At 40.8% G+C, this 27,806-nt stretch overlaps 5 protein-coding genes across 6 annotated transcripts; 2 read left to right on the forward strand and 3 right to left on the reverse strand.

The window, feature by feature from the left end:
- Window positions 1–119: 119 nt before the first annotated feature.
- Window positions 120–1,665, reverse strand: LOC108031067 (40S ribosomal protein S5b). The gene is made up of 2 exons (XM_017104273.3): window positions 1,039–1,665; window positions 120–386 (listed from the first exon to the last, which is right to left on the reverse strand). Exons 1-2 carry the CDS (start codon window positions 1,567–1,569, stop codon window positions 219–221), a joined length of 699 nt encoding a protein of 232 aa, XP_016959762.1. The 5' UTR covers window positions 1,570–1,665; the 3' UTR covers window positions 120–218.
- Window positions 1,666–2,484: 819 nt separating this feature from the next.
- On the forward strand, window positions 2,485–4,094 carry LOC108030994 (serine protease grass-like). Of its 2 annotated transcripts, XM_050888853.1 has the most exons (5): window positions 2,485–2,822; window positions 2,877–2,916; window positions 2,984–3,129; window positions 3,357–3,775; window positions 3,836–4,094. In XM_050888853.1, the coding sequence occupies exons 1-5, from the start codon at window positions 2,612–2,614 to the stop codon at window positions 3,851–3,853; spliced, it is 834 nt and encodes a 277-aa protein (XP_050744810.1). In that variant the 5' UTR covers window positions 2,485–2,611; the 3' UTR covers window positions 3,854–4,094. The 2 variants fall into 2 exon arrangements, with proteins under 2 accessions (XP_050744810.1, XP_043951584.1); XM_044095649.2 differs by having other exon boundaries at window positions 2,486–2,916; window positions 3,836–4,093.
- A 483-nt stretch (window positions 4,095–4,577) lies between these two features.
- On the reverse strand, window positions 4,578–6,122 carry LOC108032103 (V-type proton ATPase 21 kDa proteolipid subunit c''). Its single transcript, XM_017105932.3, has 3 exons — window positions 5,975–6,122; window positions 5,233–5,915; window positions 4,578–4,725 (listed from the first exon to the last, which is right to left on the reverse strand). The coding sequence occupies exon 2, from the start codon at window positions 5,894–5,896 to the stop codon at window positions 5,258–5,260; it is 639 nt and encodes a 212-aa protein (XP_016961421.1). The 5' UTR covers window positions 5,897–5,915; window positions 5,975–6,122; the 3' UTR covers window positions 4,578–4,725; window positions 5,233–5,257.
- A 14,261-nt stretch (window positions 6,123–20,383) lies between these two features.
- On the reverse strand, window positions 20,384–21,855 carry LOC127011552 (uncharacterized). Its single transcript, XM_050888839.1, has 2 exons — window positions 21,631–21,855; window positions 20,384–21,114 (listed from the first exon to the last, which is right to left on the reverse strand). Exons 1-2 carry the CDS (start codon window positions 21,826–21,828, stop codon window positions 20,995–20,997), a joined length of 318 nt encoding a protein of 105 aa, XP_050744796.1. The 5' UTR covers window positions 21,829–21,855; the 3' UTR covers window positions 20,384–20,994.
- Window positions 21,856–23,718: 1,863 nt separating this feature from the next.
- Window positions 23,719–27,599, forward strand: LOC108032116 (insulin-like growth factor 1 receptor). Its single transcript, XM_017105948.3, has 7 exons — window positions 23,719–24,507; window positions 24,615–25,152; window positions 25,217–25,364; window positions 25,425–25,820; window positions 25,883–26,099; window positions 26,157–26,413; window positions 26,484–27,599. The coding sequence occupies exons 1-7, from the start codon at window positions 23,953–23,955 to the stop codon at window positions 26,980–26,982; spliced, it is 2,610 nt and encodes an 869-aa protein (XP_016961437.1). The 5' UTR covers window positions 23,719–23,952; the 3' UTR covers window positions 26,983–27,599.
- The last annotated feature ends 207 nt before the right edge of the window (window positions 27,600–27,806 follow it).

The following is a 27,806-nucleotide window of genomic DNA, read 5'->3' on the forward strand; positions in this document are numbered from 1 at the left end:
TATAGGCGATATAATTTAGATGTTCGGAATCTATTATCAAAACAGATATACGCTTTTCAACATCGCATAGTGACAGTTCAAGTGGCAGATTGATCCTACTGGCCAAATAAAACAAGAACTTTAAAATACATTGGTGTATTTAGTTAGAAGATGAAATGGTTACATAACAACGTATGTACGTTTGCATCAGTTCATGAAAATCAGGAAGTAATCGCAGTTTAACGATTCGACTTGGCCACGCGCTCCAGTTCGTCCTTCTTCTTGATGGCATACGAATTGGAAGAGCCCTTGGCTGCGTTTATTAGCTCATCGGCCAGGCACTCGGCCACGGTTTTGATGTTACGGAAGGCAGCCTCACGAGCTCCTGTGCAAATAAGCCAAATCGCCTGAAAGCAGAGAGCGGTTATAATATTATACATCTTAATAACATAATCACATCAACTAATCAATCATATAAATTAATAATTATAACTCTCAAGGCTTGCGAAAAAGTTTACCTATAGTATTAAAGTTAGTTATACTTAAATGTAAACACCATAAAACATCTTTCGTGAATAAGATTAATGGGGGAACAGATTGAAAAGTAGAGAATTATAATTATATTTACAAATTGAAAAATCTGTTCAATGTTTTAATATGTAACTAAAACATATTTATGGACAAATCGTCTATTTATATAATTTTAAATGTTTGGATTTTCTTGCTATAAACCATAAAAAGAAAGATGAAAACTTATTTAATTTGAACAGATGTTTAACTTTCAATATCTTCAAGATGCATTATAAATCCAATTATTAATAATCTGTAACTATCGTTAAAACTTTCCCTTAACTTAAAAAATACATATTCCCTTCATGGTAAATTATTATTTATAAAGCCAAATATTACAAAATCTCCAAACGAATTCGAAAGCTACATTAACATTTAAATGGGTTATAAGAAATTCTACAAAAAGCAGACTGTACCCTGTACGTGTTGCGGCAGAGCTATTTCGATTCCCACCTAATGCGAAGCTGCCGACCGCCTATTTATATTTACCTGGTTGACGCGCCTCAAGGGCGACACATCGACGGCCTGGCGGCGCACGGTGCCGGCGCGTCCAATGCGCGTGGAGTCCTCGCGGGGACCGGAGTTGACGATGGCGTTGACCGTCACCTGGAGCGGGTTCTCCGAGGTCAGCAGGTGGATGATCTCGAAGGCGTGCTTGACGATGCGGCAGGCGAGTAGCTTCTTGCCGTTGCTGCGGCCCTTCATCATCAGGCCGCTGGTGAGGCGCTCCACGATAGGGCACTGGGCCTTGCGGAACCGCTTGGCCGCATAGCGTCCGGCGGAGTGCGGCAGGTAGCGGGCGAACTTCTCCTTGACGGCGATGTAGTCCTGCAGCGAGATGTCGCTGATCGAGATGTCGTCGCAGGCCCAGCGGCCGAAGAGCTTGATTTCCGGCCACTCGGTGGCCTGCTGGGCGGGCATCGTGGTGGCGCCCTCCTCCTCCCAGACCTCTTCCTCCTGCGCCGGCGGCGGCAGTTGGCCCGCATCCTGGTTGCTCGACTCCACCACTTCCTCGGACATTTTGGGGGGCAGTTAGGGTTGGATCCCGGGAAGAAACTCGAAAAGCGTGCGACTTGGAAAGCGTTTTCCGCCGAAAGAAAGAGGATGCGAAGGGAAGCGGTAAACGAAGCTGTCACTTTCAAAATGGCCGCCAAATGCAACCCTGCGCCGCGGGGCTGCCAACTCCGAAGGGCTTTTGGGCGGGAATTCAAATAAACGACAGCTTTTGTTACCCGGACACCCATTGCTGTGGGGGTATATTGTTTTCTTGAAATTCTCGTAAAATGTTAAATACGGACGTCGAAGAGTCCGCAACTATTTTTTTGGGACTATGGGAAAATAGTATTTAGTTATTACATCCTTGTTATGTGTTAATCGGACCTGGTAGAAGGTTTGCACTTCGCCTGACCTCCTTGGGATCCACCTGCGTGGCGGTCTCCATGTTGGTGGTTCCTTCTGCCTCGCTTGGAGCGTCTGACTGAAAGGCTGCCGAGGAGGGGCATCGCCGCTCTGGGCGGTTGTGGCCGTCGGCGGAGCGGAGGTGTTGGCCTTCACCCGAAGGGAAGCCCCTTTGGTGTGGTGCTGCTGCGTCGGATTGACGGTCCTGCCGCTGCAGGATGTCCACTTGAACACTTGCACCAGCATAACGCGAATGAAACTCATCGTGCCAAGTTTAAAATGATAAAAGTCAACTCATCAAAAATAAGCAGGGAAATACACATGAGTTTTCTTTTATGCTGACTCAACCAAGAAGCGATATTACAAATGTTTACTTCTTTACAATACGCTGATAAAAAAAAGGAAAAGTAAGAGAAAATATTATTCCTAATTTGTATTACATTTTGTGACATTCTAACATTCATAATACAAACAATAAATACATTGAGAAATAAAAAAGTATTTATTTTTTAACAGTGTCTGTCTTGTTTTTAAATTTAAGGCACAAATTTTGAAATAAGTAATACTTGAATAATTCCGTTCCTTGACAAACCTCACACGCCCCATGTTTAATGCTCACGATCTTGGTCTTGTCAATCAGTAAGTTCTCATAACTAGGTTGAGAATGAAGTGCCCTGTGATTTTCTTAGTTTTTTTTTCGGTGCTTTGCCATGGGGCGACAGCCATGCTTCTAGATATAAATTGTATCCCCAGAAAGAACTTTAAAGCAAAAATAACGAATGGCATTAAAACTGCACAGGGAAGTACTCCGTGGATGGCTATCATTCGCAATTCAACAAAACATTTTCTTTGCGGCGGTTCATTTATTCACAGAAGCAAGTATAACTAACTTTAGACAATGTTTAAATCATAATTTGTACTGCTTTTAGACTTTGTCATGACAGCCGCGCACTGCATTTTTAACGAATTGTAGGTGTCTCGCAGATATATGTAATCCATTTGGATTAATGTTAACTCTATAATTTTTTCGGCTTAGATACGTTCATTTGGGAGTTTACGATCAGTATTGTCCTCCCTCAATATGCAAAGAAGTTGAGGAATACTCTGTAACCGCGAACTTCACCTATGGCAAACACAGCGATATAGCTCTGCTGAAACTTGACAGACCTGTGCAATACAAGGGTAAGAAACTACTTAAAAATACTAACTAAAAATAATTTTAAATGTTGTATTTTAAACTTAAACACTAACAGAAGTTGCCATCAATAGCTTGGGAGTGTTTCATGGATATCATCTCGCAATCTTGAGCAATGTATCTAGCATTAAGTTGGAATTATGGGAATTCCACATAAATTAAAAAATGTTCGCCTACAATTTGAAAAGTGTTCTAAATATGTTCTTATCAACAGACAATATCCGACCGATCTGCATCATTTTGGATAACCGCGTAAACCCGTTCACCATCAAAAGGTTTTCAGCCTTTGGTTGGGGAAAAATGGAGAATGGAAGAGACAGCCAATTTCTGAGAACCATCACTGTGTACCGTCGTCAGCGAGAGGAGTGCGAACCGTTTCTTAGAAAGATGCCCAAAGATGATTTTTGCGCCGGATCGGCAATCGGGGACACCTGCAAGGGCGACTCCGGCGGTCCCTTGAACGCGTACGTTAAACATAAGCGAAAATGGATCTACGCGCAGTTTGGACTGGTGAGCTACGGCGCAACCACCTGCAATTTCAATGCCTATTACGTGGAAGTAATGAGATACAAAATGTGGATAATGGAAATGGTGACTTTTCAAAAACGCAACTATTTATGGAGCATAATAAAGGTATGTCACTGTTTCGGATGTATTATATAAATTAATGACACAATTCTCATTATACTGCAGAGCCCAGTCAAACTGTAGTGGGAAATATACTGGACTTTGCGAGACAATAGTGGGTCCTCTAACGTTTTATACTGTTTTCAAGAGATTTATAAGCCAATGTTGTTACATCACTAGCCGTAATGTTAAAAAATTGTGTACAAAAATAAAAGAGGTCTAAACGGACTAACCTAAAACTCAATTAACGTTGATAAAACACACGGATCCCACATATATACGAGTGATATATGTATTGCACTCATAACTATTTAGCGCGTGCTTCTGATAAGCCGTCGTAGTCATTCGTTCGCACTAATTGATAAACAAAACGTATATATTTTATTATTTGTTTTAATATGGAATACTTGCTATAATAATAATAATAATGCGACCGTGCATCTTTCTACAACTTCTGCCTTGAACAGTAGCCTGAAATATACAAGTTTATCGGTTTGTGGTAGTTAATATAATACATTCTGATTTAGCCTGTAAGGAGCCATTGTAGAAACAAACATAACAAACTACTTAAAATCATAAACGGACACACACACATCATGTCTTTCGTTTGGCGACAAAATTATATAAACAAAATCGCCGTCGTTTTCACATCAAGCACACTCCACAGTCGATTGAGTGATGCTGGTGACTGCCAGTGTGCGAGGCGTGAAAACCAACTGCCAACTTAACCAACTATCAACTTAATAAGTAACTGAAGTCCCAGTTTAAAGCGTTTCGGCTGATCGGTTTCCGATGTCGTTATGTGGGGAGGCGCCTGCAAGCTGTAACTGCATTGAACGAGTTGTAATTTCCAAAAAATAGGCAAACACTGGTCTTGTGCGTGTCTGCTGGGGATGAGGGAATGCCTGGGTGACTGATGGTTGTTGTTGTTCTTCGTGATGATGCGGTGGCGAAGGCTGTGGGAGAAAGGTGTTGATTAAGTGGGTTATTCAAATTTGGCAGAACTCGAAACTGTATCACAGCAAAACTAATAGCACTGGCATTGACTACTATTATCCTGATATGATTTTAAAAAAATCCTTCAAGAGGAGCACTTTTCAACACTTCTTTTACTTAGATTTATAGGTTTTTTTAGGAACTAGTTTATGCCTAATCATAGTAGCCATGGCGTACAGATTATGGGATACGATTAATTTAAATTGCAATTTAATTCAGTCGAGACCCAGCCTTGCTCCTAACCGGACACCAAAAGGTATCTTTTCTTTTATACAACAAATTTATACAACAAAACCTCAACTTTTTTTCTGTAAAAATTGTTTTAGCAAAAGAAAACTATATTGTGAGAAGTAAGTAATAACACTAACCAAAAAACGAAAAGTTAGAATGTACAACCCATGTAGATAAGACCGGTGCCAGTGCTATTACCTTGACCTTCGCTGTTGCGCCACGATTCATACACTTACACTGGAAGGCTGGTGACGGCTGCGCCTACTCCTTGTCGCCCATCTTGGACTTCGAGGTCATGTAGATGCCCACGATCAGGCCGAACAGACCGATGGCCGAGCCGAAGATCTCGACGATGAGGATTTTCACGAAGAGGGCAGCATTGGCGGCGTCCGAGAGGGCGGCTCCCGATCCCACGATTCCCACGGCGATACCGCAGAACAGATTGACCAGACCGACGGCCAGGCCGGCGCCGAAGATGAGGTAGCCGGAGAACCAATTGGTGTTCTGGATGGCGGCCTGCGACAGCGCCGTTTCCATCGAGAACTGCTCCAGCTGGCCGGAGAGCACGATGGCGGTGATCAGACCGTAGATGGCCACCGCCTCGCAGAAGATGACGGAGATCAAGTTCTTGGTCTTGATGCGGGGCGCCTTCACACCACCGCCCACAATGCTGGTGCCCGTCGTGTGGATGCCAAGGGCGGCGCCCACCACGGACAGCGAGACGGAGAGTCCGATGCCCAGGCAGGCCCACATGTACGGGTTCGAGGAGGCCAGGAACCAGCCCACGCTCACCCGCTCGCCCTTGCCCGTCATCACGAAGTACAGGGTCAGGATGGTGGCCACCGCGAGGAAGAGCCACAGGAACGTTTGGGACACCACGGTGCGTATTTGGGCCGCCATCTTGCTATTTCTTCACTGTCTGCGGATCGGGGGAGAGTTAGTGCTGCCGGATTTTCAACTTTTCCAGCTGGCACTCACCGAATTGCAGGCGTAATTATATTTTCTCGTCGACAGGTGACTGCTCCGTGCGAAAAAAGAATCCACAATCACATGACGTACATTTTCTCTATCAGAGGCTATCGAATAATCACGCCACTCGATAAGTGCGATAACACAACAGTGCGCAGCGATGACCGACAGGCTGCTTTGTAGCCAGAACTGGCTTTAACTTGAATATGGTTGGGAAAGATAAAAAGTTTGTAAACGGGGACAATGAAATTATGGTTTTCCAATTTGCAAAAATCTGTTTTGCAAACCCGCAAAACTATAATTTTCGTGGCCTGTAGATTTAGACTTGGTAATCTCATAGTTTTTGGTTAAAAGAAAAATAACTTGTAAAGGGTTAAAAAAAAGTTTGTAAACGGGAACAATGAAATTATCATTCTTGAAGCTGCGGGTCAAGGAATACTTTTGAAAACGCGCAAAATAATAATTTTTATGGCCTGCAAATTTAAGCTTGATAATCTCATAGTTTTTAGCTAAAAATCAAAAGGACAAGGACTTTGTATTCCATTTCCATTGTCGTGTTTTATTATAAAAAATAATTGTAAATAATAAATATTTATTTTCTTGGAAATTGTAAAAAAGCCAAATGGAAATGCATTCAATTTTAAATGTAGTTTGGGTCCGGACTAAGAACGTAAGGATCCACGCTTTCGGGTGTGTGTCTTTGCTTTTATTTCATTTTGGCACTGGCTTATCGAAAATTTCGATAGTTTATATATGAATTAATCGAATTACATTTTCGAATATAAATATTGGCGCTCAACTCTTTTCTTTTTTAGTTATTTTTCCCGCCAATATTAGAGTTGATTAACCATTTTTAGTTCTATAAAAACTAACAAAAAATTACATATTATTAGCAAATAAACCCTTTGGGTTTGCAATTGACTTATAGGGGTGCAATAGCCTTGTTACGTATTATAGACTAAAAAATGAATAACTTTTTATGAAGTCGTAAAAGAAATGAAGTTTTTATTAACGGTGGCAACTTGAAATGGCTGCCTTCTTCAAATGCAACTTTTTTGTGACTAACTCGACGCAAAAAGATTTATCCTCTTTTAGTAGTAAATGCTTGGGCTGGGATAAGTAATATTTTTTATTTACGCTCATTAAATTGCCCCATATAAATGGCATATCTCTTGTTTATTTCCATTTGCTTTTGTTTTTTGTATGCATATCAGCCGTCGAAGGCCTTTTTGCAGTTCAGTGGCCACCGTTGGAGGTACTGCGCCTACGCGCGGAAAACTGCCCTGTCGACAGCGACTTTTCCAGCCCATTGAATTGGCCGTGGGACTCGAGCCCAGGTCAGGTCAAGAAGGGAGCACGTTTAACAGCAACCACGTGACGGCGGGTAATCTAAAGCCACATCATCATTAAATATTTACACTGCATTATAATTCTTGTCCCTTTCTGGGGCGGCGCGTGTTACACTCACTTACACAGTTGCACATACAAAAAATTTAATTTGTGAAAATAAATAATTTAATGTATTTTATTTGTTGAAGAATTTGAATTTAAGAATAAATTTGTATAGTACCTTCAAACTTTGGTTCCAATGTTCTACACAATCCTCTTGAAAAAATAAGTAGACAGACCAAAAAATTATATATTTATGCATATTTTTTTCCGAGTGTAGAACAAGTGAGATGAAGGCAAATCCTGAGGAAGAAATTGTCTTACAAGAAGCGGAAGAAGAAAAGTTGGAAAGGCGACACAACCGCAACATTCAATTAAACGTAATGTGTTGTTTGTTGTCCCCCAAAGGACAGGTTGGGACCATTCCCCTTTTGCTCCACCCCTTTTCCCATCCCGTTCCCGCCCACGATAATAAATGTAAACTTTTCACTTGAAAAATTCACGACGCGCATAAAGAACAAATAAAATGAGATGTCTACGGATAAGCCGGAATTGCTATGGGTCTGGGTCAAGTCAAAAATCACAAGAGAAATCCATTAACCTGCGTCTTTCTTCTCGTTGACTGAATTTTGTGACCGGCTTATCTTTTGGTTTTTATTTAAAGTGGTAAAAGATGATTAATGCGGTTTTGGTAAGAAATCGTAGCTGCAAATGTAGGAAAAACAAAATAAAAATAGAAAATATGTAATTGAATTATATATAATTTTTTTATTTAGGAAACTCTAGTAACCAAATAGAAGAGGGTAAAAATCGTATAGTAATTGCCAAGTTTAAGGTCCGCTTGACTGCGGAAAAAACAACAATGAAGCATATGCATAGGCGCACCTTTTGTTCACCTGCCACCACTTGGCTGCGAGCAACAATAACAAAAAGGAACAACAGAGTTTAGTTTTCTATAGACCGGAAGTTGGCCGGGCATATAAAAGGCCTTCCGCTGCTTTCCGGTGAAATGTTGCATTTCGAGCATGCCCCAGACATGAGCACCCCACAATATGCAGCCACTGTTGCAGAAGCGTCTGAAGTAGCCACGGGCACAATGAACTTCAAAGGACTGCTAAATTCCCACAGCTAGACGAAGACATATGGAAGGCTAATTCTGAGAGTCGTTCAGCAAAATGCTTGGCCACAAAAGGGACTCGGAACTAGCAGCACAAATTCTTTAAAAGATGTGGGTTTAAAAGTAGCATGTACAGAGGTTATATGAAAAGTTCACTAAGGAAGAAGTGGGATTTTTAAAAAAAAATATTGGGTTTAAAATTAAATTACATTTTTTTAATATTTAAAGTTTAAAAAGAACAAATGGAAAAGACAATTAGTTGATTAAAAATATGTTTTTTATAATAATGCAATTATAAAATATTTGAACAAAGGTAGAAAATGACTAAAAGATACAAATTTGTCCTTAAATATGTATATTAAAAACTTATAATTGTAATAAAAGTTCCGAAATATAACTATTAAATTTTATATTTATTTCATATATAATATTTATAATTTTTCCAGAACATTACCCCATTCCACTAACCTCTTTATTTATTAGTTTAATCCAAATTTTTTCCAAAATGAAAGAATTCGTTTCTGTTCTAAGATTTATTCTTTCAATTTTCAGGGAGTGAGTGAATCCTTCTTCAGAATGTGCGAGAATCGGACACCAAGGGATGTTGCGAATGGATTGCCTGCTAAGACATTAGGCCGATTTCGTTACCACTGGGCCAAGTTCAAAGAAAGGTCTGAAGGCAGGTGAAAAAATGCTGAAGCAGATCAATCGGCCATCTTGGAGCCTTCCACCCAGTCCCTGGCTTATAAATAAAGCAGGGGTCCATCTGGGGTTAAGAAGGCCACCCACTCCCCTTGGTCCACGCTAATCTTATTTATTTGTTTGGATTTCCCGGAAAACCGAAATGAAATCTTTTTTAACCGCCCCTGATTTTATTCTCGTTCGGCTTGTCTTTAACTGCTTGTGTGAACAAATTCAATTGCTTTTCGTTTTATTCGCTCTAAGTGGCCGTCTGGCATTAATTTAATGTACTGTAATGCAATGGTCGATCCGTAACTTATGCAAATGAAATGGCAATTCAGTGAAATTTAACAGGCCGCTTGATTTTTTGCAATCTTTCCATTTATTTTGTTGCTGTTTTTACACGTGGCAAGTGCGGTGAGCTAATGAAATTCAGTTCATTGTATATATCGAGTTATAGGCATTTATCGACGGACTGGATGAAAGAACACTTCATAAAGTGCCTCGAACATATGCGGGAAGTGTACGCCATTGAAACAAATATATGCTAATTGCAAATAGGGCAATCAAGATCCGCAATCCACTCGGCAATAAAATGATTTCTAATGGAGTCGCGGGGAAAACTCATTAGTAAAAAACATGCTTTAAACTGGTACCTTTAATATTAATTTATTAAAATCAAATGGCAAAAATAAAAGCAATTGTAATTTTCTTTGCGCAATATCCGGGTAATTTGGGCAATCTGTAGGTCCGTAATTCTTAAGCCCAACAGAAGTTGGTAATTTGCAATAAAACACTGTCAGAAATATTATGTATATTTTTGTGCGCCCATCTGCGTTTGCTCTTCATTTATTTCATTAACTACAAAGGAGATGAATGAAGGGCGGCTGGGTTTTTTGACTCAGGGGTTCAGCTAACTCTCGCACTGCTCAACAAAAAACCGCCACAGGCACTTGGCCAAAAGTGACAAATTGTTTCAATTCAACAAAAGGAAAACCAACAACGAAATGAGTAAGATGGCAAAGGCACAAAAAACAATAAAGCCTAGACAATAATGGCCTAGACCAGAGATAAAGGGGGGAGAGACGAGTTTTTGGCCAGAACTGAGCTTTATAACCCTTTTCTGGTCCCGTCCCCCGCTTTTTATGCACTGAAAATAATGAAAAGCGAACTTCCAAAAACCACCACTTACTTTTTAGGAAAGCAAAAGCATTTCTTTTAAACAATAAATTTAGAACTTGGTATTAAAACAAATAAGATATTAAGAATATTATATTTTAAAATTCCAAAACATATGAATTGGAGTTATTAAAATTTTTTTATTGCTCTAACAACCTTCCAGATTTTTAATGCATAATAATTTTTTAGAGATTCGTTTAAACATTATTCCTAGTTTATATTTCGTTGTGCATCTCATTTTTTATGGTATCCTTTTCCGGCACTTCGCAGTTGTTTCTTTGTGTCATTAGCCGCCGTGTCCCTGTTCGTGTCCTTTTTATCTGTTGTACATGACATTTTGGCCTTTCTCATAAGTCCCGCTCACGGACGGGCGAGCGGCTGCCGGACAAAGGTAGTGCCTCCTCCTGAAAATGATGACGGCAATTTGCGGCTCATCCCAGCCCGAGCCAGTTCTCAGAATTTAGTTTACACTGTTCACTAGCATACATAATTATCGTAATTTTATCTAAAAACAGGAACTGAAATTCTGTGGAATTTTTTTCGGATTGCATCCTCATCTCCTGTTGGCGATGCAGTTTTGGACACGCTCTGTTTTCTGTCCAAGGACTGCACAGTGGTCTTAAGACCATTGAAAATAAATGTTTTTTATATTTTTAATACAAAAATAATATTTTAAAAATAATTTTTTCATTTTACAAACCTAGAACTTGTGCAAAATAATGATTTTGAGTTTAAGACAACTATGAGTTTGTACATAAATGTTCCTAATTTGTTGGAGGAATTTAGTTTGGCTATGCAGGAAAACATCTGAATTATACTATTTTTTTTTAGAATTAATACAGTAGTATTAAGTTGGTTATCTATCCCAATGTTCTTGCTAAAACCCTTGAAAGATTCAAACTGGCATGTCCGTATGCAAATTTCTAGCGAGTGATAAAAATTGACTCCTGCCCTGGAATGGAAATGCAGTTTGGCAAAGCAAATATTTCAGCGTAAGTAAACTACATTAGCAACATGAGGCGGAGGTGGGCACCTGATGTTGGTCCTGAAAAGAGTGGCAGGATGGGATGGGGATGAGCTAGTTGGCCCTTGGTGTATTTGCCCGTGCGTCAGGTGCAGTTCACCCGGGTTCAGTTCGGCTTCATCCTTGGCTCCCAACGTGCCATTCGCCCCGTGCCACTCGCCTCGCTGCCACCCCGATCTCCCCAGATTACCCATCCGCCCTGCGAGCCGGTGCTCCGTTTCCTGTATTTGTATCCGTGCGGTTGACAGCTCTCTGCAGCGCTCGCTTCACTGCCCTTTCGAGGGGATGGGGGAAAGGGCTGGCCAAAAATATAAAATCGTTTTGCCACAGGGCCAGGTTGAAAATGATAGAAAAGTTAATCAGATGTTTGTGCATACGCGATACATTTTCCAATCAGTTGTAGGTTACTCAGAGCAAACATTGCACTCTTTAAAAGGCTTGGTAGGGCAGTTAAACTTATGAAATATTTAAGAAGCTACAACTGTCCCTCTTTCAATTTGGTGGTACGATAGAGGTTGGCTTTAAAGTACAAAGGTGTGTACAAGACTGTTACTCTTTTATTTTAGAACAAACTATTAGATTTCTTTGATGGTGTTTGTGGTGACTTGAGCCCATAAGCTTTTTTGGCATTAATTACCACCACCGATGGTATATTTAGTGTCCTTTACTGTCTTTAAATCAGCATAGACTCTTAAAATGGTAGGGAGAGTGATATATATTTAGATCAATATAAGAACAATTCAATCAAACCTTTCACGATTCTCTGAACCCAATAATCACAGCGTACGTCGAAAATGTCCTTTCTCCGCTAGGCAAACATTTGTCTAAATTGTGGATTTATAAGTTAAACATTGGCACAAGCCAGAAAGCCGAGTTCCAAGCAAGTGAGACAGATTGCCAACGAAATATGCGGAGTCGAGAGCGGTGACAAACAAATGCGATTAAAACTTTAGCCCAAGACAAACAAACAAAAGTTTTAAAGACTCTGGGGCCGCAGCAAAGCAGCCGAGCAACAAATTAATGGAATAGTTTTGATGACTTTTCGCCCCCCGGCCTCCAAATTATCCTTTTGCCGAATTTTCATTCCCATTTCCATTCCCCCGTATAAATATACGTACATATACGGCTCACATGTGCAATGAGCGCAGCTCTGTGGGCAATTAATCGAAAGTGTTTGCTGCATAAATCAAGGCGACTTATCCGTGCCACCGAAAGTATTCAAAGTTATTTGCCAGCCAGGAATGCGGCATGCGCCGTAAGTTATGCAAACTATGCCACAAGGAGCTCTTCCTCCGCACCTCCGATTGTGTGTGTGTGCTGGGTGTGTGGGGTGTGTCTTTATCCCATCGCAGTGTGTGCTCGGCGGGATAATCAGGCAGCAAGTAGGTCAGCGGCAATCAAAGCCAGAGATCCCACGAAATGGAAATCAAATTGTATTGCGGCCGTGTCTGCGATTCGCCTCGGCTGGTGCCACAAGAAATAATTTCTGACTTCCAAGCCACTGAATAGCACGTATTTATTGCATTGCCCGAGGGCTCAAAACATGCAAAAAATGTTCACAAAAGGACTGATTTGTAATCGATAGAACAAGATGCACAACGTCTTAAAAACATCTATAAAGGTGCCTAAAAGTAGGCACTGAATAATAAAAAATGGATTTTAGGGCTCTACATCTCATATAAAGCAATTAAAAATGGTTGTTTTAATTCCTCGAATGCCAATTTAAAGTTTCTAAATATATATTATCCATTATATGTTCGTTCAATTAGGTTATCCTTTGGAAAGACGTCTTGCAGCAACTCCAAATTCCGAGAGGATTGTTAATCTCTTTTTCAATCCTTTGGACTAATTTCCTCCCTCCCCGAATTGTAATGCCTTTCCTCCAGCAAATTGCCTCCACCCCAAGGAATGTATTACTAAGTTTAACCCTAATAACATTTGCTTTTTATAGCCGAGACCCGCGCCTGGCTACATAACACGCCCTAATGCCAATTCAATTTGACTGTTCCTAATTACTATAAAATATCGCGGATATTTAGCATTAATGAGGCCAGTGCGATGGGAGAAGAAACCAATTCCCGGTCCTCCTTCCCCCGCAAGAAGTTCAAGTACAAGTTTTAATTGAAATTTAATCACTTAATTTGAGTAGAAGTAGGGAAAGGGAAATGGTGCACCGGCCATTTCTCTCCTTCCTCTTATTTATGCCCCTCAGATGTCACGTGTTCCTTTTGTTACTATTGGTCATCGCAATTTGCAGCGAGAAGGGTTGGGGTCTCAGTGGTGACCAATTTTTATATATAAAGAAACATAAGTAGAAAGTATAATTATTTTAAAATTAATGTTCATTATAGTGCTACTTTTAAAGAGTTTTATTAAACAAGGAATTGAAAATGATATAAAAATATTTGTCATTAGCAAATTATTGATTGTATGTATTGGTAATTAAATTTGCTGAAAACCTATTAACTAATCCAAAGATCCCAGTACCCTTTTATTTATGCCACCTCTATCTCGGTTTCTGGGCGTGTTCCATTGGAATGGTAGCCTTGAGTGAAATATGGCGCAAGTTCATGAGGAGACGACATCAAAATGATGATGATGCCTGCGAGTCTGGCGGCGGTGACAACATTGTCGACGTCTATTGCAATCAAGAATTTATGTTTTCAACGCGCAGTTTGTCTTGGCGAAGGAAGGTGGTCCTCGGTCCTTGGCCCTCGGGACTCTTAGCCATCCGGGTCTTGAGCTCTCCGGTTCCGGCTGAAAGTGGAATGGGGCTTTGGGTTTTTGAATGCCTTTGGTTCGAGTTGGCTCGCTTGCTTGGTTAAACGCAATTTAGCTGCATTGCTCAAATTTCCGCTCCGCTATCGCGTTACCTTCTTCCACATCTCACTCTCATCCTGGCTTTTCACCAGCCCCAACCCGTGTTCCCCAATATGTGTGTAGGTCTCCGAATTTCCTGCCGTGCCTTGTAAGCCAAGATGGCCTGAAGTCGGCCATATTATTTGAGTTGGGTGAGCTGGAATGTAAAGGTCGGGTTATCAACTACTCTGTTGGTTTTTAGCTAAATAATTTTGATGGGGGTAGATATAAATTGGATTAACTTATGTGGGAGTAATAAAATAACTATTTAGTAACAAGAAATTATTTTTAAATGTGAATTGCGCTAGCAAATATTAAATATAATTTATATACAATTTAAAAAAACCTTAAAGTTTTTCCTTTCTATATAAGACATTTACTTTATAATTCATTTAAAAATAAAGCCCTATTCTGGCAAGACTTTTCATTATTTCAATACCTTCCTTCCTTCTACAAGACCCTCCTACAGGACTCTACAAAAAACATTCCAAGAAGGCGATAAGGATAATTCATTAGGTTTCTTTGGTTTCCCGGGAAACCAATTAGGACTAACCCCGGGCATCTCGAACCTCTTTCAAGGCCGTAAGCCCACGTCTGCCGCCCGAGATGGCCCAAGGATTATGGAGCAGGTGTGGAAGGAAAGTGAACAGCATTTGACTGACATCCCGGGTAAATTTATAGTAGGGATCCCGGCACAAAGGGCGGACTGTCCGGCCCTGTCAAGTGCAGTCACTGGAGGACGGGAAGTTCTCCAAGACGGCAACACCTTCGAGAGGAGTGCGCGCTTCGTGGGCTGTCTGACGATAAGAGGCACTCGTGTTGTCCCTAATGGATTATTCGACATTTTTCACGTGCGGCTGCCCTGCGGTTAGCGCTCAACACATCCCCAGCACTACACGTGGCAAATATTAATTTACGCCTCCTTCTCACCCACACCCCCTAGCTTAAATAAACTGTTTTCAGTCTATTTTCGGGGACTCCCACTGTACGTATATGTGCTGTAGGGAGACGCTTTGCGCCGGCGATAGTCATGTCAGCTGCCTATAAATAACCCCGGCCTGACATCAAATAATCATGACGGTGTCAGCTTTGACTACATTTACGAACGACACGCCCATGTCTTGTGTAAAATATGAACCTACGGGGAAAGTTCTCGGGTTAAATATGGTGAATTAGAGTAAGAAATGTTCCAAAGCGGCTAACTTTAAGGTTGCTGTATATACCAACATTAAGGGAGCTAATGCAATGGCTATGAAATACTAGAAATATTAGAATATTTAGTTAGCAAAGGCTAAAAGAAGTCAATTTCACTCCCTTAAAAACAATGCCTTCCCTAAAAAATACATTTATGCCAACGTTTTTCTAATCTTCGAAACATGGCAATGGTCCCTTTTTAGTATAGCCATCAGAGCCCTCTACGATTTAATATATAAATTAACAGTTATAATTATGCTTTACTACATTGATAATTAGTTGAATATATTATGACTCTAAAAATACAAAAGGAATTATAAAAATTGTACATTTATCTGAAGAAAACCAAACAAGAAATGAACATTTAAGACTATATGCTGAACCCAAAAGTTATTAAGTGCCCCAAAAACCTTTGAATATAAATCCATTTGTAATCTAGTGTCAGTTCCTCAACTTTTGTGGTTAGATAAGAATCTAGGGCAGGCGAAATTCGCCTGTTTAAAAATGTCCCCGCTGATCCTCAGGCCCCAAGAATTTTGCACCACCCGAGAGCAACTTTCTGCTCGGCTTCTTTTGTTTGTGTTTGGGCCAACCGAGAAAACCAAAAAGAATTTTGCGATTTCCATGCACGTTTTGCATAGCAAAAGGTGGAGCGAAAAACAACAGAACCCGAAATGGGAAAATTCCGGGAAAGCGGGGGAAAAGCAAGTGCCAGCTGAAAATAAAACATCAATTTTTATGCGACAATTTATTGCGTTTCCTCCGCTTTTCGCCTTACTTTCGGCTTTTGGCGAGTGGCGAGCGTGTTGGGCACGTGTTCTTTGTATTTTGGGCATACCTTTGGGCGTCTGATTACATAACAGAAAATGTCAATGTTTGTCAGCCGGCAGCTATTAGATTAGACGAGGTGGTTACCTGGGACCCAGAGCCTGTCCCTGTTCCGGGCTCAACTTTCTCCCCCTCCTCATTTCTTAAATTCAATCTATGCACGCGGAAAAAGGGTACACTTATATTATATTATATGATTTTAATGAGTTTTTTATTATAACTTTTAACTGAAAGGCTATAATTTAAATGAATTTAATCTTCAGAGCTCCAGCAAAAGCTGGAAAATGGTAGTCTAAAGTATTGTATTTATTTTTTTCAGTGTTTGGATGGGAATCGGTGGATGGTAGATGGCAGGTTAGATGCTGCCCGTGTTTACAGTGTGCGAATTGTCTGCTAATCTTTACAAATTTGAGGGGCGCATTTGTTTACGAGCCGCGCGATGGAAGCAGTTGTTCCATGACTTCTGGCTTAGCTTAGGCTTTTCCGGTAGCCAAAGTACTGAACTCAGTGAAGAAATGCGGTTAATAAATGAGGCCACCGCCGCGTTGTGGGAGTTTAAGCCACTACAAAGGGAACTGAAGGAACTAAGATTTAAAGATTGTTAAGCTTACTTTGATTTTGAAAAAGAATGAGACTTTTTCAGAATAAGTGTTTTAGTTTTACATTCGTAGGTAACACCATGTCTAGAATTCCAAAGCAAAAGTAAATCGTAAAACGAACTTTAATATAAAGAATTATTATTATCGAACTAAAAGTTAATTTTTAAATAATTTTAGTTGAAAAAATATTTTATTTTACAGCTATATAATTCAAACGTATTATAAATATCACAAGTAAACAAATCGAGTTCAACAAAGTTACAAATGGAAGCGGAAATTTGTGTATTAATGTATTAATCTTTATATATTCGTTCCTATTTATATCCAAATAATTTTTTTTTTATATTATATATATAACAAGAAGGGAAGTTAACTTCGGCAAGCCGATGTTTGCATACCCTTGCAGTTGTAAAAAAAATCAATAATTTTATTAAATTGAATTCGAAAATTTTAAAAATATAAATCTTTATGATATATTTGATATAGACGTCTGATTATAATAAAAATTTATTCGAAAATCAGAACTAATTAATAAATGTTACTTTCAAGCTTATAAAATTATATGTTAAAAAACACCAAAGATATAACTTTTATTTAATGCTTTCGGACTAATTTAACGATCGTTCCTATGACAGCTATATGAATAAAAAAAATAAAAATTGTTATTTCCAAGCGTAGGAGGTTATAAGTTAAAAAACACCAAAGATATAATTTTTTCATATTACTTTACCATTAATTTTCCGATCGTTCCTATGGGAGCCATATGATATAGTCGTCCGATTTTGATAAACTTTAATTCGAAATTCAAAACTAAATTAAAAATGTTATATCTAAGCTTAGAAAGGTATATGTTAAAAGGCACCAAAGATATATAAATTTTTTTAAAGTTTTTTCCCCGATAGTTCCTATGGGAGCGAGAATATATATACTTTATGGGGTCGGAAACGTCTCCTTCACTGCGTGAAAATCTATAAACATCAGGTGCATTACCCTACTCGTCACGATTTCCTTGTGCTTGGGATATTCGAGGGACGAGGCTTATGCCGCTTAAAGAAATGGAATTCGTCGACAAGCTATACAAAGAAAGGGATGTGATGGTCAAGAAAGATATGATTCAAAAGTATCTCGAGGAAAATAGAACTATTCCGAGGCAGTTGGATGAGAAAAAACTTTAAATATTTTGATTAGAATGCGATAACCAATTAATACCAAGCATTGGATTTGCATTGAATATATCAAAATAAATGTATTTTTCAAAGTAAGCAACTAAGTACTCCCTATCTTAAGTCATTTATTTTTGTTATTTTATTAGTAAGTCAAAGTACTTTGGCTTATGGATATGAATGGGAATATTTAATCTGCTCATACATCGTAAAGGTAGATTAATATTGTACTTTTACATTTTATTCCATCTGTTTTTAATCTCTTTGCTGGCTTGCTCTCCATAATTATGAACTTTTCGTCAGATTCATTTCCAACCTTCATATTCAATCCTTCATTCAACTGAACATGCAGCTGAATTGAACCGTGCCTTCGCTATCGCTATCGCTTTCAGGCAATCCTGCAATCAAAGCACCCCATAGTCCGACAATTCAACAATCCAGCAATCCGACAATCCGTTTCCAAGCAGTTAGCACTCGGGCGCATTAGCAGCCTCCCTTGGCCGCCCTTCAATGCCGCTTCAAATCGACAACAAAGCCCTTGGCAAATGCTAAATGAGCGAGCCAGACGCGTCTCAGCAATCAGCCATCGCCAAGATCGGATTTGGGGCCCATCAGATATGCAATTAATTTGGCCATCAACACACCACAAGTCGCAGTCGAGCTGAAAATTTAATAAAGCCTTTAATGGCGATTGCAAGTCGAGGGCGTGGGAAATACACTGGTAAAATATATCCGTCGTGTGCAAAGAAAAAAAGTAGTCATAGGGAAGCAACTGTTTTATTATGGTGTTGTAATAAACCATAAATCCATATTCCAGACTCCTTAAATGTATTTATATATAAACATTAAATACTTGAGTCTTGGATCTGCCCCGGCTTCCTTTTTTCCAGAATTCTCTGCCTGATTAAATCTTTTAAAATATTTTGCACTCATTCCTTAACGCATGCAAAAGTGTAAATTCCAGAAATGCCACCTTCCCTTCAACCCTTTGTGCATTATTAATTTTCTTTGATAGCCAAATTTTTGTGGGTGACCAAGGGTATAAAAAAGAAATGATTGCAACTTCCTGGCCAAAACGGGAGAAAACGGGGAAATTCCAGGCTGCAGGCGCCAATAAATTAAGCTTTATGCGTGGCTAATAGAAAGAAAAAGGCTGCCACCTGAGTGTGGCCCACATATGCAAATTGTTGTGGCACTAGCACACACGCTCGCACTCACACACCCGCATTCAGGAATACATAAATTACATGCTTAAGCAACAAAGGGAAAATGGCAGGAGAAAGTTCCACATAAAAATGTGTAAAAAATAAACTATTTTTCCAGCGATTTGCATTGCATGAAAGGAACGCATAAAGCGGAGCCGGCAAGGGGCTGGGGTCAGGGGCTATGTGGATATTGAAATAAAAATGGAGAATGCAGGAGGGCAAATGTCTGGCTGCGTCTGTGTGCGACTTTTAGCATAAACTTGAAGATCTGGGCGACGACAGGGCGTATGCGTAATGCAAGTGGCATAAAGGTTGCCCACATCCTTGGAACTAAGGGCACTTTCCGCCCTGACTTTCTGCCAGCCAACCTTTTGGCTTTCCGAGGTGTGCCGTAAAGTATGAAATGCTTGCCAGCAGATGCCTTGCAAACGGCAATGGTTAACAATGGAGGGTTTTGATTAAGAGTGACGTTTATGTGGAAAGGCGAGGTTCAAATTCAATTCACATGGCAATGACTCTGAGTGGGCATAATAAAACGAATAAAATATAACTGCCTTATTTTAATGATCTACAACTTTGACTAAAGGCTGAGAACTTTGAAAAAACTTTTCATTATGTTGTCCTGCCAAGGTAAACTTCTAGATGCAATAAAATATCTGCCAGGCTCAGATGCAAACTAAACTTTCACAAGTTTGGCCAATTAGGTAGTCTTTAAGATTCGCTTTATTTCATCATCTCTTCGATTCCTCTTCAATGGTTAAAGTTTTGCCAAGAAAGGGAGAACTGGTGGGAGGGAAGTGTTAACCATTGACTTAAATCTCTCTACAACTATAAACAAATGTTATTTTTGGGCAATTATTTGTTTGACAACTTCTTATTTCGAGTGCTTTAAGCATGTCATGGTAGTCTCATTTTTTAGGCACATCTTAAACATTTTAATTAAGCTCTACTTAAAAGGAATTAGGTTGAACGAGGTTTGTGACCTGGCGATTCTAGTGAATAAAGTTGAAGTGTGGCTTACAAAATGCACTTGCAAATGAAGAGCATTGCATTTTTATTAAGTGTGGTGAAGGGATTTAAATTAAATAGGAAACTTAAATTCACTTTTTATATTTTCAGCACATTTGTATATATTTTTCCTGCGGATTAAATAATATTATTTTTACCCAAACGAGTTTTCTTCTTTGAGAAGACTTCAGCAACTTGTTGGCTTTCAGTACTGGCCAACTTACCATGCAGCTTGCTGTGTCATGTGTCAAATTGCATCAGTCAGCCGGCTTGGATATCCTGCCAGCTGCTGCGAGGTGCCACATCAATCAGGAGGCAACTACTCCAACTGGACGCAGGGATCCCAAGGACCCCAGGGAACACAAGAAAGGCTGAAGGACCAGCTGCTGCCATTGTCTATTTGCCGGATTGCATTTTTCAGCAAACTTAATTAATTCTGGGACTCCAGCCGGGATCCGTAATAACAGCAATAATAATAGTAATGGGTCATGATGAGACGGCAGCAGCAGCAGCGGCGGCGGCTCATTGAATTGGCAGGGCCATAAATTGCATCGACCGTTTGATTTATGACCAGCAGCCATGTGCAAGGACTCGCTGGCCAAGGCCTCCTCCTAATTTGGCACTTAAATGCAAGGACGTGCGTGGACCGCCGACTCACAGGCCGACTTATGTCCCCCGTCCCTTCTCGCCGCGGGTTTCCCGATTTTCCCGCTTTTCCTGCTCCTGTGTAGGCATATGCACACGTCCTCGCTAGCGATTCCCATCACGCGCCGCAAAATGGCGTTACGTGTTTGCCGCCTCCGATACTCCGGTGACTGGAGGCCTGCGCCTCCTCATCGCCGTCTTCCGACTCCCGTGCGAATTAAGCGGATCAGTGGTGCCAACACTTGGCTGGAAAGGCATCTGAACACTCCATTAAAGGGGTAATTAAAAAGTTAATAAGTGTTAAGTTTAATTGGCAAGTAAAATTCAAAGCTATTTAGGATTTCTCTGTTTACAAAGTACTTGTTGAAAATGAAAAAATATGTTCAAAATTGTATTAATTTCATTTTTATTCATTAGAATGTTATTGGAATAATACGGTTTTGATCAGTACAAATAAAAAAAACTAACTTTAAAGTCTACACAAAGTTGTATCACAATATACTTTCAAAACACGTGATATATAACTAATAAAATCAGTGTATAAATTTAAAAAGAATGAATTTATTTCATTTTAATTAATGACTAAGTATACATTTCATATCTCTAGAAAGGGCACAATATATACGATTTTAATATTTTAAAAAATTGTTAACAAATAAATTATTTTTTGTTTAATAATGACTAAATTTAAGGTTCATATCTTTAGCAAATACAACAGGCAAATCAGAAATGTAAAGGAAATGTCTATTCTAAAAAAGTGTATAGCTGCCTTACCAGCGCTGATGGTTTTCCCAGAACCCCAGTGTCCCCCTCCAACCACCGCCTCTGTGCTCCGGGCATATTCAATAATTGGCGCCTCTGGTTGTGTGGGTTTTTCCGTTCTTTGTGAGCCGGAGTGTGCGTCGGTGTGGGTGCCCATAGTTTGACGTGCCGCCGGAAAGGATGCTGCATTAAATTCCGCGCGTTACACATCAGCGCAGGCTCTACAAATTACTGCGAAAATTGATTCACAGCCGGGGAGCAAAAACAAAAAAGAGAACATCGGCTGACGGAAAAATCATTGATAGTTATGCCTATGTGGTTTTTTCACACGTTCGCCGCGATTTTTTTGATTCAGCTGGTGTTTTTGTGTGAATTTGTGCATTTGCCGCTCGTTAAAATTGATGCAGTTTTTGATTTTTGTTCTAAGGAATTGAAAAAAATATATAAATATGCTCTACAAAAAGTATATTGCATCATGGCCCTAGTAAATGTACATTCCTTAACTGCATTTCTATGCTGGCCGTCTCCCAAAAGATAAGATGGGAAATTAACATGTATTTATTAATTAACAGTGTTTGGTTAATACCATAAGATACAAATATTCAAATAATAATATTTACTGTAAAACTATATTACATTTGTGGGTTTGAAGATAATAATTTATTAATTTATTTAATAACTATCAGGATATTATCCACCTTCGTAGTATACATTTATTTTCAGTAGATGGTAAAACCACAGTTATTGGAATCATATATTTACGAATAATGCTGAATATTGCCAGAGCGTTTGCTGTAGCCTGCTCTTTACAATTTAAAAATAATTATATTGCCTAGATTGCTAATACAAATATGAACTGTATGAGCGCCCTTATTGGTTTATTTGTACTCGTGAGTTGTTCAAACCCTGGTGTCCTTATTCAATTTGCATCTGGCTAAATTTAGAAATTCCCCGCTGCCAATTGCGCTTCGTAAGCCTTACTTGCACTTTAATGAACTGCCAATTGCGCGATGTTCACTGCTCACTACTCCTCCAATTGGATTCAGCTTTGGTTTCCCCATTTTTTGCTCGCTTTTTGCCTTGGCTCTAATTGAATTGTTCGGCGGTGCAATTTAATTTCTGCACAAAGGCAAAAACAAAGCATGCTCTCTGGGGCAAAAAGGGTAAGAACACCGAGGGGCAGGGGTAAGTCTGAACTGGTTTGCAGACTGTTGCAAGGTCACGCGGGGGGCGTGCCACGGGGGGGCAGCGGCGGATGCAGAAGTAACAAGTGTTTTTGGGCTGCCGGCAAAAAGGAAGCGGCAATAAGAAAAACGTGAAAGGTAGCAGATGCGTGAAATGATCGCCCCAACCAGGTGAGGCAGTGGCGTACAAGGAATTTCCGAGGGGGTTTATTTTTCAGAATTTTTTAGGCATATCTGGTACCAAAATCTCATGAATTCATATTGCCATTCCATTGAAATTTAGCTGATAATAATTTATTTTTAATTTGCATTCTTAAGTTAGGGCCAGTGGCTTCCAATTCTCCGAAAACGGGCAATTAAAACAATCCGGCAGAGCGGCATGTACAATATTTTAGGATGTCCATAAATGTTTATTTTTATTAACGTAAATACTGCGAGTTTTCTCCCCCCAAAACCATCCGTCTTCTCTCAGCACAGCCACCGCCTTGCTCTCCATTCTCACGCCGTTCTCATACACCAGAGCAAAAAATGTAATATGATATAAGAAATAGGTTTTGGAACATTTTAGCTAATATATATTATTTATAAAATTCAAGAGTTTGTAAATAAGCTGTGACTATATTTTTGAAAGCTTAAAGTTTTACATAAGTACTTTTTAAATACATGAAAATGGTTATATTAATGATAAGTAGGTACAAATTCCTCACAATAGATCGTTGATAGTGCAATAGAATTGTTTATATACTATGTTTTCTACATGATCTTTTAGTTTCGAATTTTTCCGCTGGCGTAAGCGAAGTTTTTAGAAAACGAAAACGAGCACATAAAAAAGAAACAGAGCAAAATAAAATAAAACAAAACAAAGTGGGACCCGAAAGAAGGGGCTAATTGAAAAGATCGAAGGCAGAGAACGCCGTTCGAATGGCATCGTATCGTATCAGTACAAATCGAATCGTTGCCGCGGAAGCAACTCTTTCTAAGAGGCGGAAAAGTATTGAACGCGGTGCACAGAGCGCTTGTGATTGTGCCCCAGAGATCGCCGAGATCGAGCGAGAAAACGACATTGACATTCGGGCGGGCGCGCTAATTGATCGAAAGAGCCTCTTATCGCGGGGTCAAGTGCTCTCAATTGGAAGTGTCAGGTGCCAGCATGGGGCATCTGCTCCCGATCCCGATCCCGATCCCAATCCCAATCTCTACTCCGATTCCGCTGCTCTTGCTGATGCTCGGAGTCGTGCGGCCGGTGCTCGCCAGATTCGATGAGCAGGCGACCGCCTGCGAGTCGCTGGAAATAAATCACATTGCGGACTTCCGGAGACTGGAGAACTGTACGCACGTGGTGGGTCACGTACGACTGGCCTACGTGGATCTGACGCCCCTGGCCGGCAACTATAGCTTCGAGTCGCTGGCCACCAATGTCACCGAGATCAGCGACTACCTAATGGTGTACCGCTGCACCGGGCTGATCTCCCTCCAGTCGATATTCCCCCGCCTGCGGATCATCCGGGGTCGCAGCCTGCTGTTCGATGAGTACGGCCTGGTGGTCTACGAAAACCGGAACCTCTGGGAGGTGGGTCTCGTGGAGCTGCTGCGCATCCAGAAGGGCTCCATTCGCATCGAGTCGAATCCCCAGCTGTGCTTCGTGGAGACCGTCGACTGGGTGTACCTAATGGGCAATTCTACGCAGCAGCACTTCTCTCTAAAGGTTGGTTCTTTTGAATTTATTTTGTTCCAAAGATATTTGTTTATACTTTTATCTTATACCTAAGGAATATTGATGTTATATTATATGAATAATCTGTTTATCCATAGCACAACAGGCCGCCCAGCCAGTGTCCATTGTGTGGCAGTTTGACCGCGGAGTACGACATTGAGAAGAACTCCTCGGAGAAGTGCTGGAATGTGAACACCCCGCAGCTGCGTCTTCGACCTCCACGCACCGAGGACTGCCCCAAGGCCTGTGGTCAGAACGGCTGCGACAAGGCGGGAAAGTGTTGCGACCGCAACTGCGTCACTGGGTGCTACTCCCAAAACTGCTCCCTGTGTAGCAATTTGCAGGGGAAAACGGGCTGCGTGAATCAGTGCATCGGCAGCTACGAAATAAACAAGAGGAAGTGCATCAGCGTCAGGGAGTGTCGCGATCTGGGAAGGATTCCCCTGATAACGGGCTGTCAGTGTGTGAAGAAATGTCCCGGAAATCAGAAGGAGGTGCCGGACGCCAAGGGTTTGCTCCACTGTCAGGTGGACTGTAAGGGCGACTTCCACATCAAGAGTGCTTCCGACTTGGAGGATCTGCAGGACTGCATGACCATCAATGGTTCGCTGACCATTGAGCTGACAAATATAAAGGGTGCGTTTCGATATTATCAATACAGTATAGTTTTAGTTATATTTTCAAATATTTTATATGACAGAGAAAATAGTTGAGGCTTTGGAGCATGCTTTGGTTAGTGTTAAGGAGATCACTGGCTATCTGAAAGTTATACACTCTGCCCAGCTCATGTCGCTCACATTTCTTCAGAATTTGGATGCCATAAGAGGGGATAAGCTGGTGGAAAACAAGTGAGTATCCTAATAGATTTGTAATATTTATAATATTTTAAATTATTTTTTCTCCTTTAGGTACGCCCTCTATGTGGTCAACAACTTCCATTTAGAACACATCTGGCCGCCCAATCACCAGGTGATCATTCAGCGCGGCATGCTCTTCTTCCACCTGAACCCCCGCCTGTGCTATGAGAAAATCCACCAGTTGCAGAGCTCCCTGAAAAGCGGGGAGAATATATCTGTGGCAGATGTATCCCCCAATTCGAACGGCGAACGCGTGATTTGTGGCGACGGAGTGCGGTCCCTCGCCCCGAAAGTGGAGGATTTAAACTCCACTGCGGTGCGCATTATCCTGGACTATATGGACTGGGAGGGCATGGAAACGCTGATAGGATATTCGTATTACTACAAGGAAGCCCCGCTGCAGAACGTGACTATGTACGATGGTCGCCATGGTTGCGGTCATGACAAGTGGGTGCGCTATTCCCCCAGTGCCCAGGTTGATCTATAGACCTTCCCTTTAATATTTGCAGCTGGCTGATGGATGTTTCGCCCAACAAGAGCCGACGGCATGTGATAAGCGGCCTGAAGCCCTATACCCAGTATGCCTATTTCGTGAAGACCCTCACCAGAACCGAATATCACATTCAAATGGACGCCTACTCCAAAATCGGTTACTTTCAAACGCTGCCTGATAGACCAAGTCCGGTGTCCCGGATATTTGGCAACTCGGAAACCAGTTCCCAAATCGTGCGTAACCCTTAAGAAACCTATTATAATTTCTGTTAATTTGAGTATTCCTTTAAGGTCGTTAACTGGTGGCCACCGAAACGTCCAAACGGAATCATTACGAAATATATTGTGCTCTCCGAGAAGCACAATAGCACCAAGGAGCAAAAGGACAAAAACTATTTGAGTTCGGAGTCCTCGAATACCAAAGACTTGGACTGTGAGTGCGTAGATGCACAGCCCTACGATTCGGGTCCTCAGCCAGATGACGAGGACTACTACAATAAGGAACAGATCACCTACGAAGATGCTTTGCCCAACCTCATTTATGTCTCGTAAGTCTACGATAAATTACGAGTATATATCCAAATTATATATCTAAGACAATTTATTGTGTCTACCTAGGCGCTATCACAAAAATCGTCGCAATGAATTTGAAAAAGTGATGGACTATGAGCACCTCTTGTCCCTCAAAAAGGAGGATGAGCCGCCCACTCCGGCGCCAACCACTCCAGCTCCCACGAATGAATCCATAGCCAAGGAGAAGCAAGCTGCCCTGACCTACGAGAGATATCGCTTGAGGAGCGAGAAGAAGCAGCGGAACCTCCAGGACCTGGACCAGGAGAAGTACAAGATCCTTCATGCCCCGCCGAAGTGCCAGAACCCAAGGGCCTCCGTGGTGCAGCAGGTGGAGGATAAGTGCATCGCCGAGGAGCCCTTGGACGGCATCGAGGTGCGGGCCAATCAGCACTCCTACACTTTCAACCAGCTGGAACCGGAGACCACTTACCGGATCACAGTGCGCGCCTGTGTGGAGGGCGTGGTCAACGGCTGCTCCACTCCGGCGGAATATCTGATCAAGACTGCGAGCCCCGAGTTCGAGGGATACATACAGGGAGTTTAGTTGTCGTCCACCAACCATTCCAGGCCATCGATCAAAACCGTTTTGTATTAGCTGACAAGTGATAAATGCTAGGCCCATATGACAGTAGGCTATGAAAAAAACTTGACGATGCAAGGGAGATTCCAGTTCCATTGCGATATCAATATTTTTTAACTTTATGTAACGATTTTTTTCAATGTTTGACAAAAAAGATTTGATATTTACTATCAAAAAACTAATAACCAACATTTAAGTAAAATTGCCTAAAATATTAGCGTAGAAATTAGTTCATCTTTATTATCTTACGTTTTGATCATTACTCCTAGAATGTTTTTGTTTTTGTGTGAATTTGTTTTATCTTCTGTTTACATTTTTATTGTTTTTGTTTTTGCTGATGACTGATTTAATGTATTAAAATCTGTATGTTTGTAAGATTTAAAACCCTGCAGTCATTGGATAACCACTGTAGAGATTGTTGAGCACGTTAAGCTTCATCCATTAAGTTCACCTTTTAGTGCCGCGTCATATGGGCCCGAATAAGTATTGTAAGTCAAGCGACTGTAGTTGCCTCCATGTTCCTCGCAATGTATTGTAAATGTGTAAATGCCAAACAAATCCTCGACAAGCGACAAAATGTTTTCATCAATCTATGCTAATTTGGCTTATCAGCTCGTGGCGCTTAGCGGGATTTCGTCGCAGTGTAGGCGGAAAGCCGAAACCGCTCGAAAGGAAAATCCGGCACTGACAGCAGTGACTTTTGAGATCCCGAACTTGGCCCGGAAAGCGGTTACCTTGCTCAGATTGGCTATGGCTGTGTCATAAGCCTAGGCCGAGCTGACGACGGG

This window comes from Drosophila biarmipes, chromosome 3R (genome assembly GCF_025231255.1).
Source record: "Drosophila biarmipes strain raj3 chromosome 3R, RU_DBia_V1.1, whole genome shotgun sequence".
Lineage (NCBI taxonomy): Eukaryota > Metazoa > Arthropoda > Insecta > Diptera > Drosophilidae > Drosophila > Drosophila biarmipes.

Excerpts from the sequence above, each read along its gene's own strand:
- LOC108031067 (XM_017104273.3), bottom strand. The coding sequence starts at position 1,569 with ATGTCCGAGGAAGTGGTGGAGTCGAGCAACCAGGATGCGGGCCAACTG. Across the intron at positions 387-1,038 it reads CCTTGAGGCGCGTCAACCAG|GCGATTTGGCTTATTTGCAC; the intron begins GTAAATATAAAT and ends CTCTGCTTTCAG.
- LOC108030994 (XM_050888853.1), top strand. The coding sequence starts at position 2,612 with ATGAAGTGCCCTGTGATTTTCTTAGTTTTTTTTTCGGTGCTTTGCCAT. Across the intron at positions 2,917-2,983 it reads CACTGCATTTTTAACGAATT|ATACGTTCATTTGGGAGTTT; the intron begins GTAGGTGTCTCG and ends TTTTCGGCTTAG. Across the intron at positions 3,130-3,356 it reads CAGACCTGTGCAATACAAGG|ACAATATCCGACCGATCTGC; the intron begins GTAAGAAACTAC and ends TCTTATCAACAG.
- LOC108032103 (XM_017105932.3), bottom strand. The coding sequence starts at position 5,896 with ATGGCGGCCCAAATACGCACCGTGGTGTCCCAAACGTTCCTGTGGCTC.
- LOC127011552 (XM_050888839.1), bottom strand. The coding sequence starts at position 21,828 with ATGTGTAACGCGCGGAATTTAATGCAGCATCCTTTCCGGCGGCACGTC. Across the intron at positions 21,115-21,630 it reads TGGGAAAACCATCAGCGCTG|ATGCCTTTCCAGCCAAGTGT; the intron begins GTAAGGCAGCTA and ends TGGAGTGTTCAG.
- LOC108032116 (XM_017105948.3), top strand. The coding sequence starts at position 23,953 with ATGGGGCATCTGCTCCCGATCCCGATCCCGATCCCAATCCCAATCTCT. Across the intron at positions 24,508-24,614 it reads AGCAGCACTTCTCTCTAAAG|CACAACAGGCCGCCCAGCCA; the intron begins GTTGGTTCTTTT and ends GTTTATCCATAG. Across the intron at positions 26,100-26,156 it reads CGGAAACCAGTTCCCAAATC|GTCGTTAACTGGTGGCCACC; the intron begins GTGCGTAACCCT and ends TATTCCTTTAAG.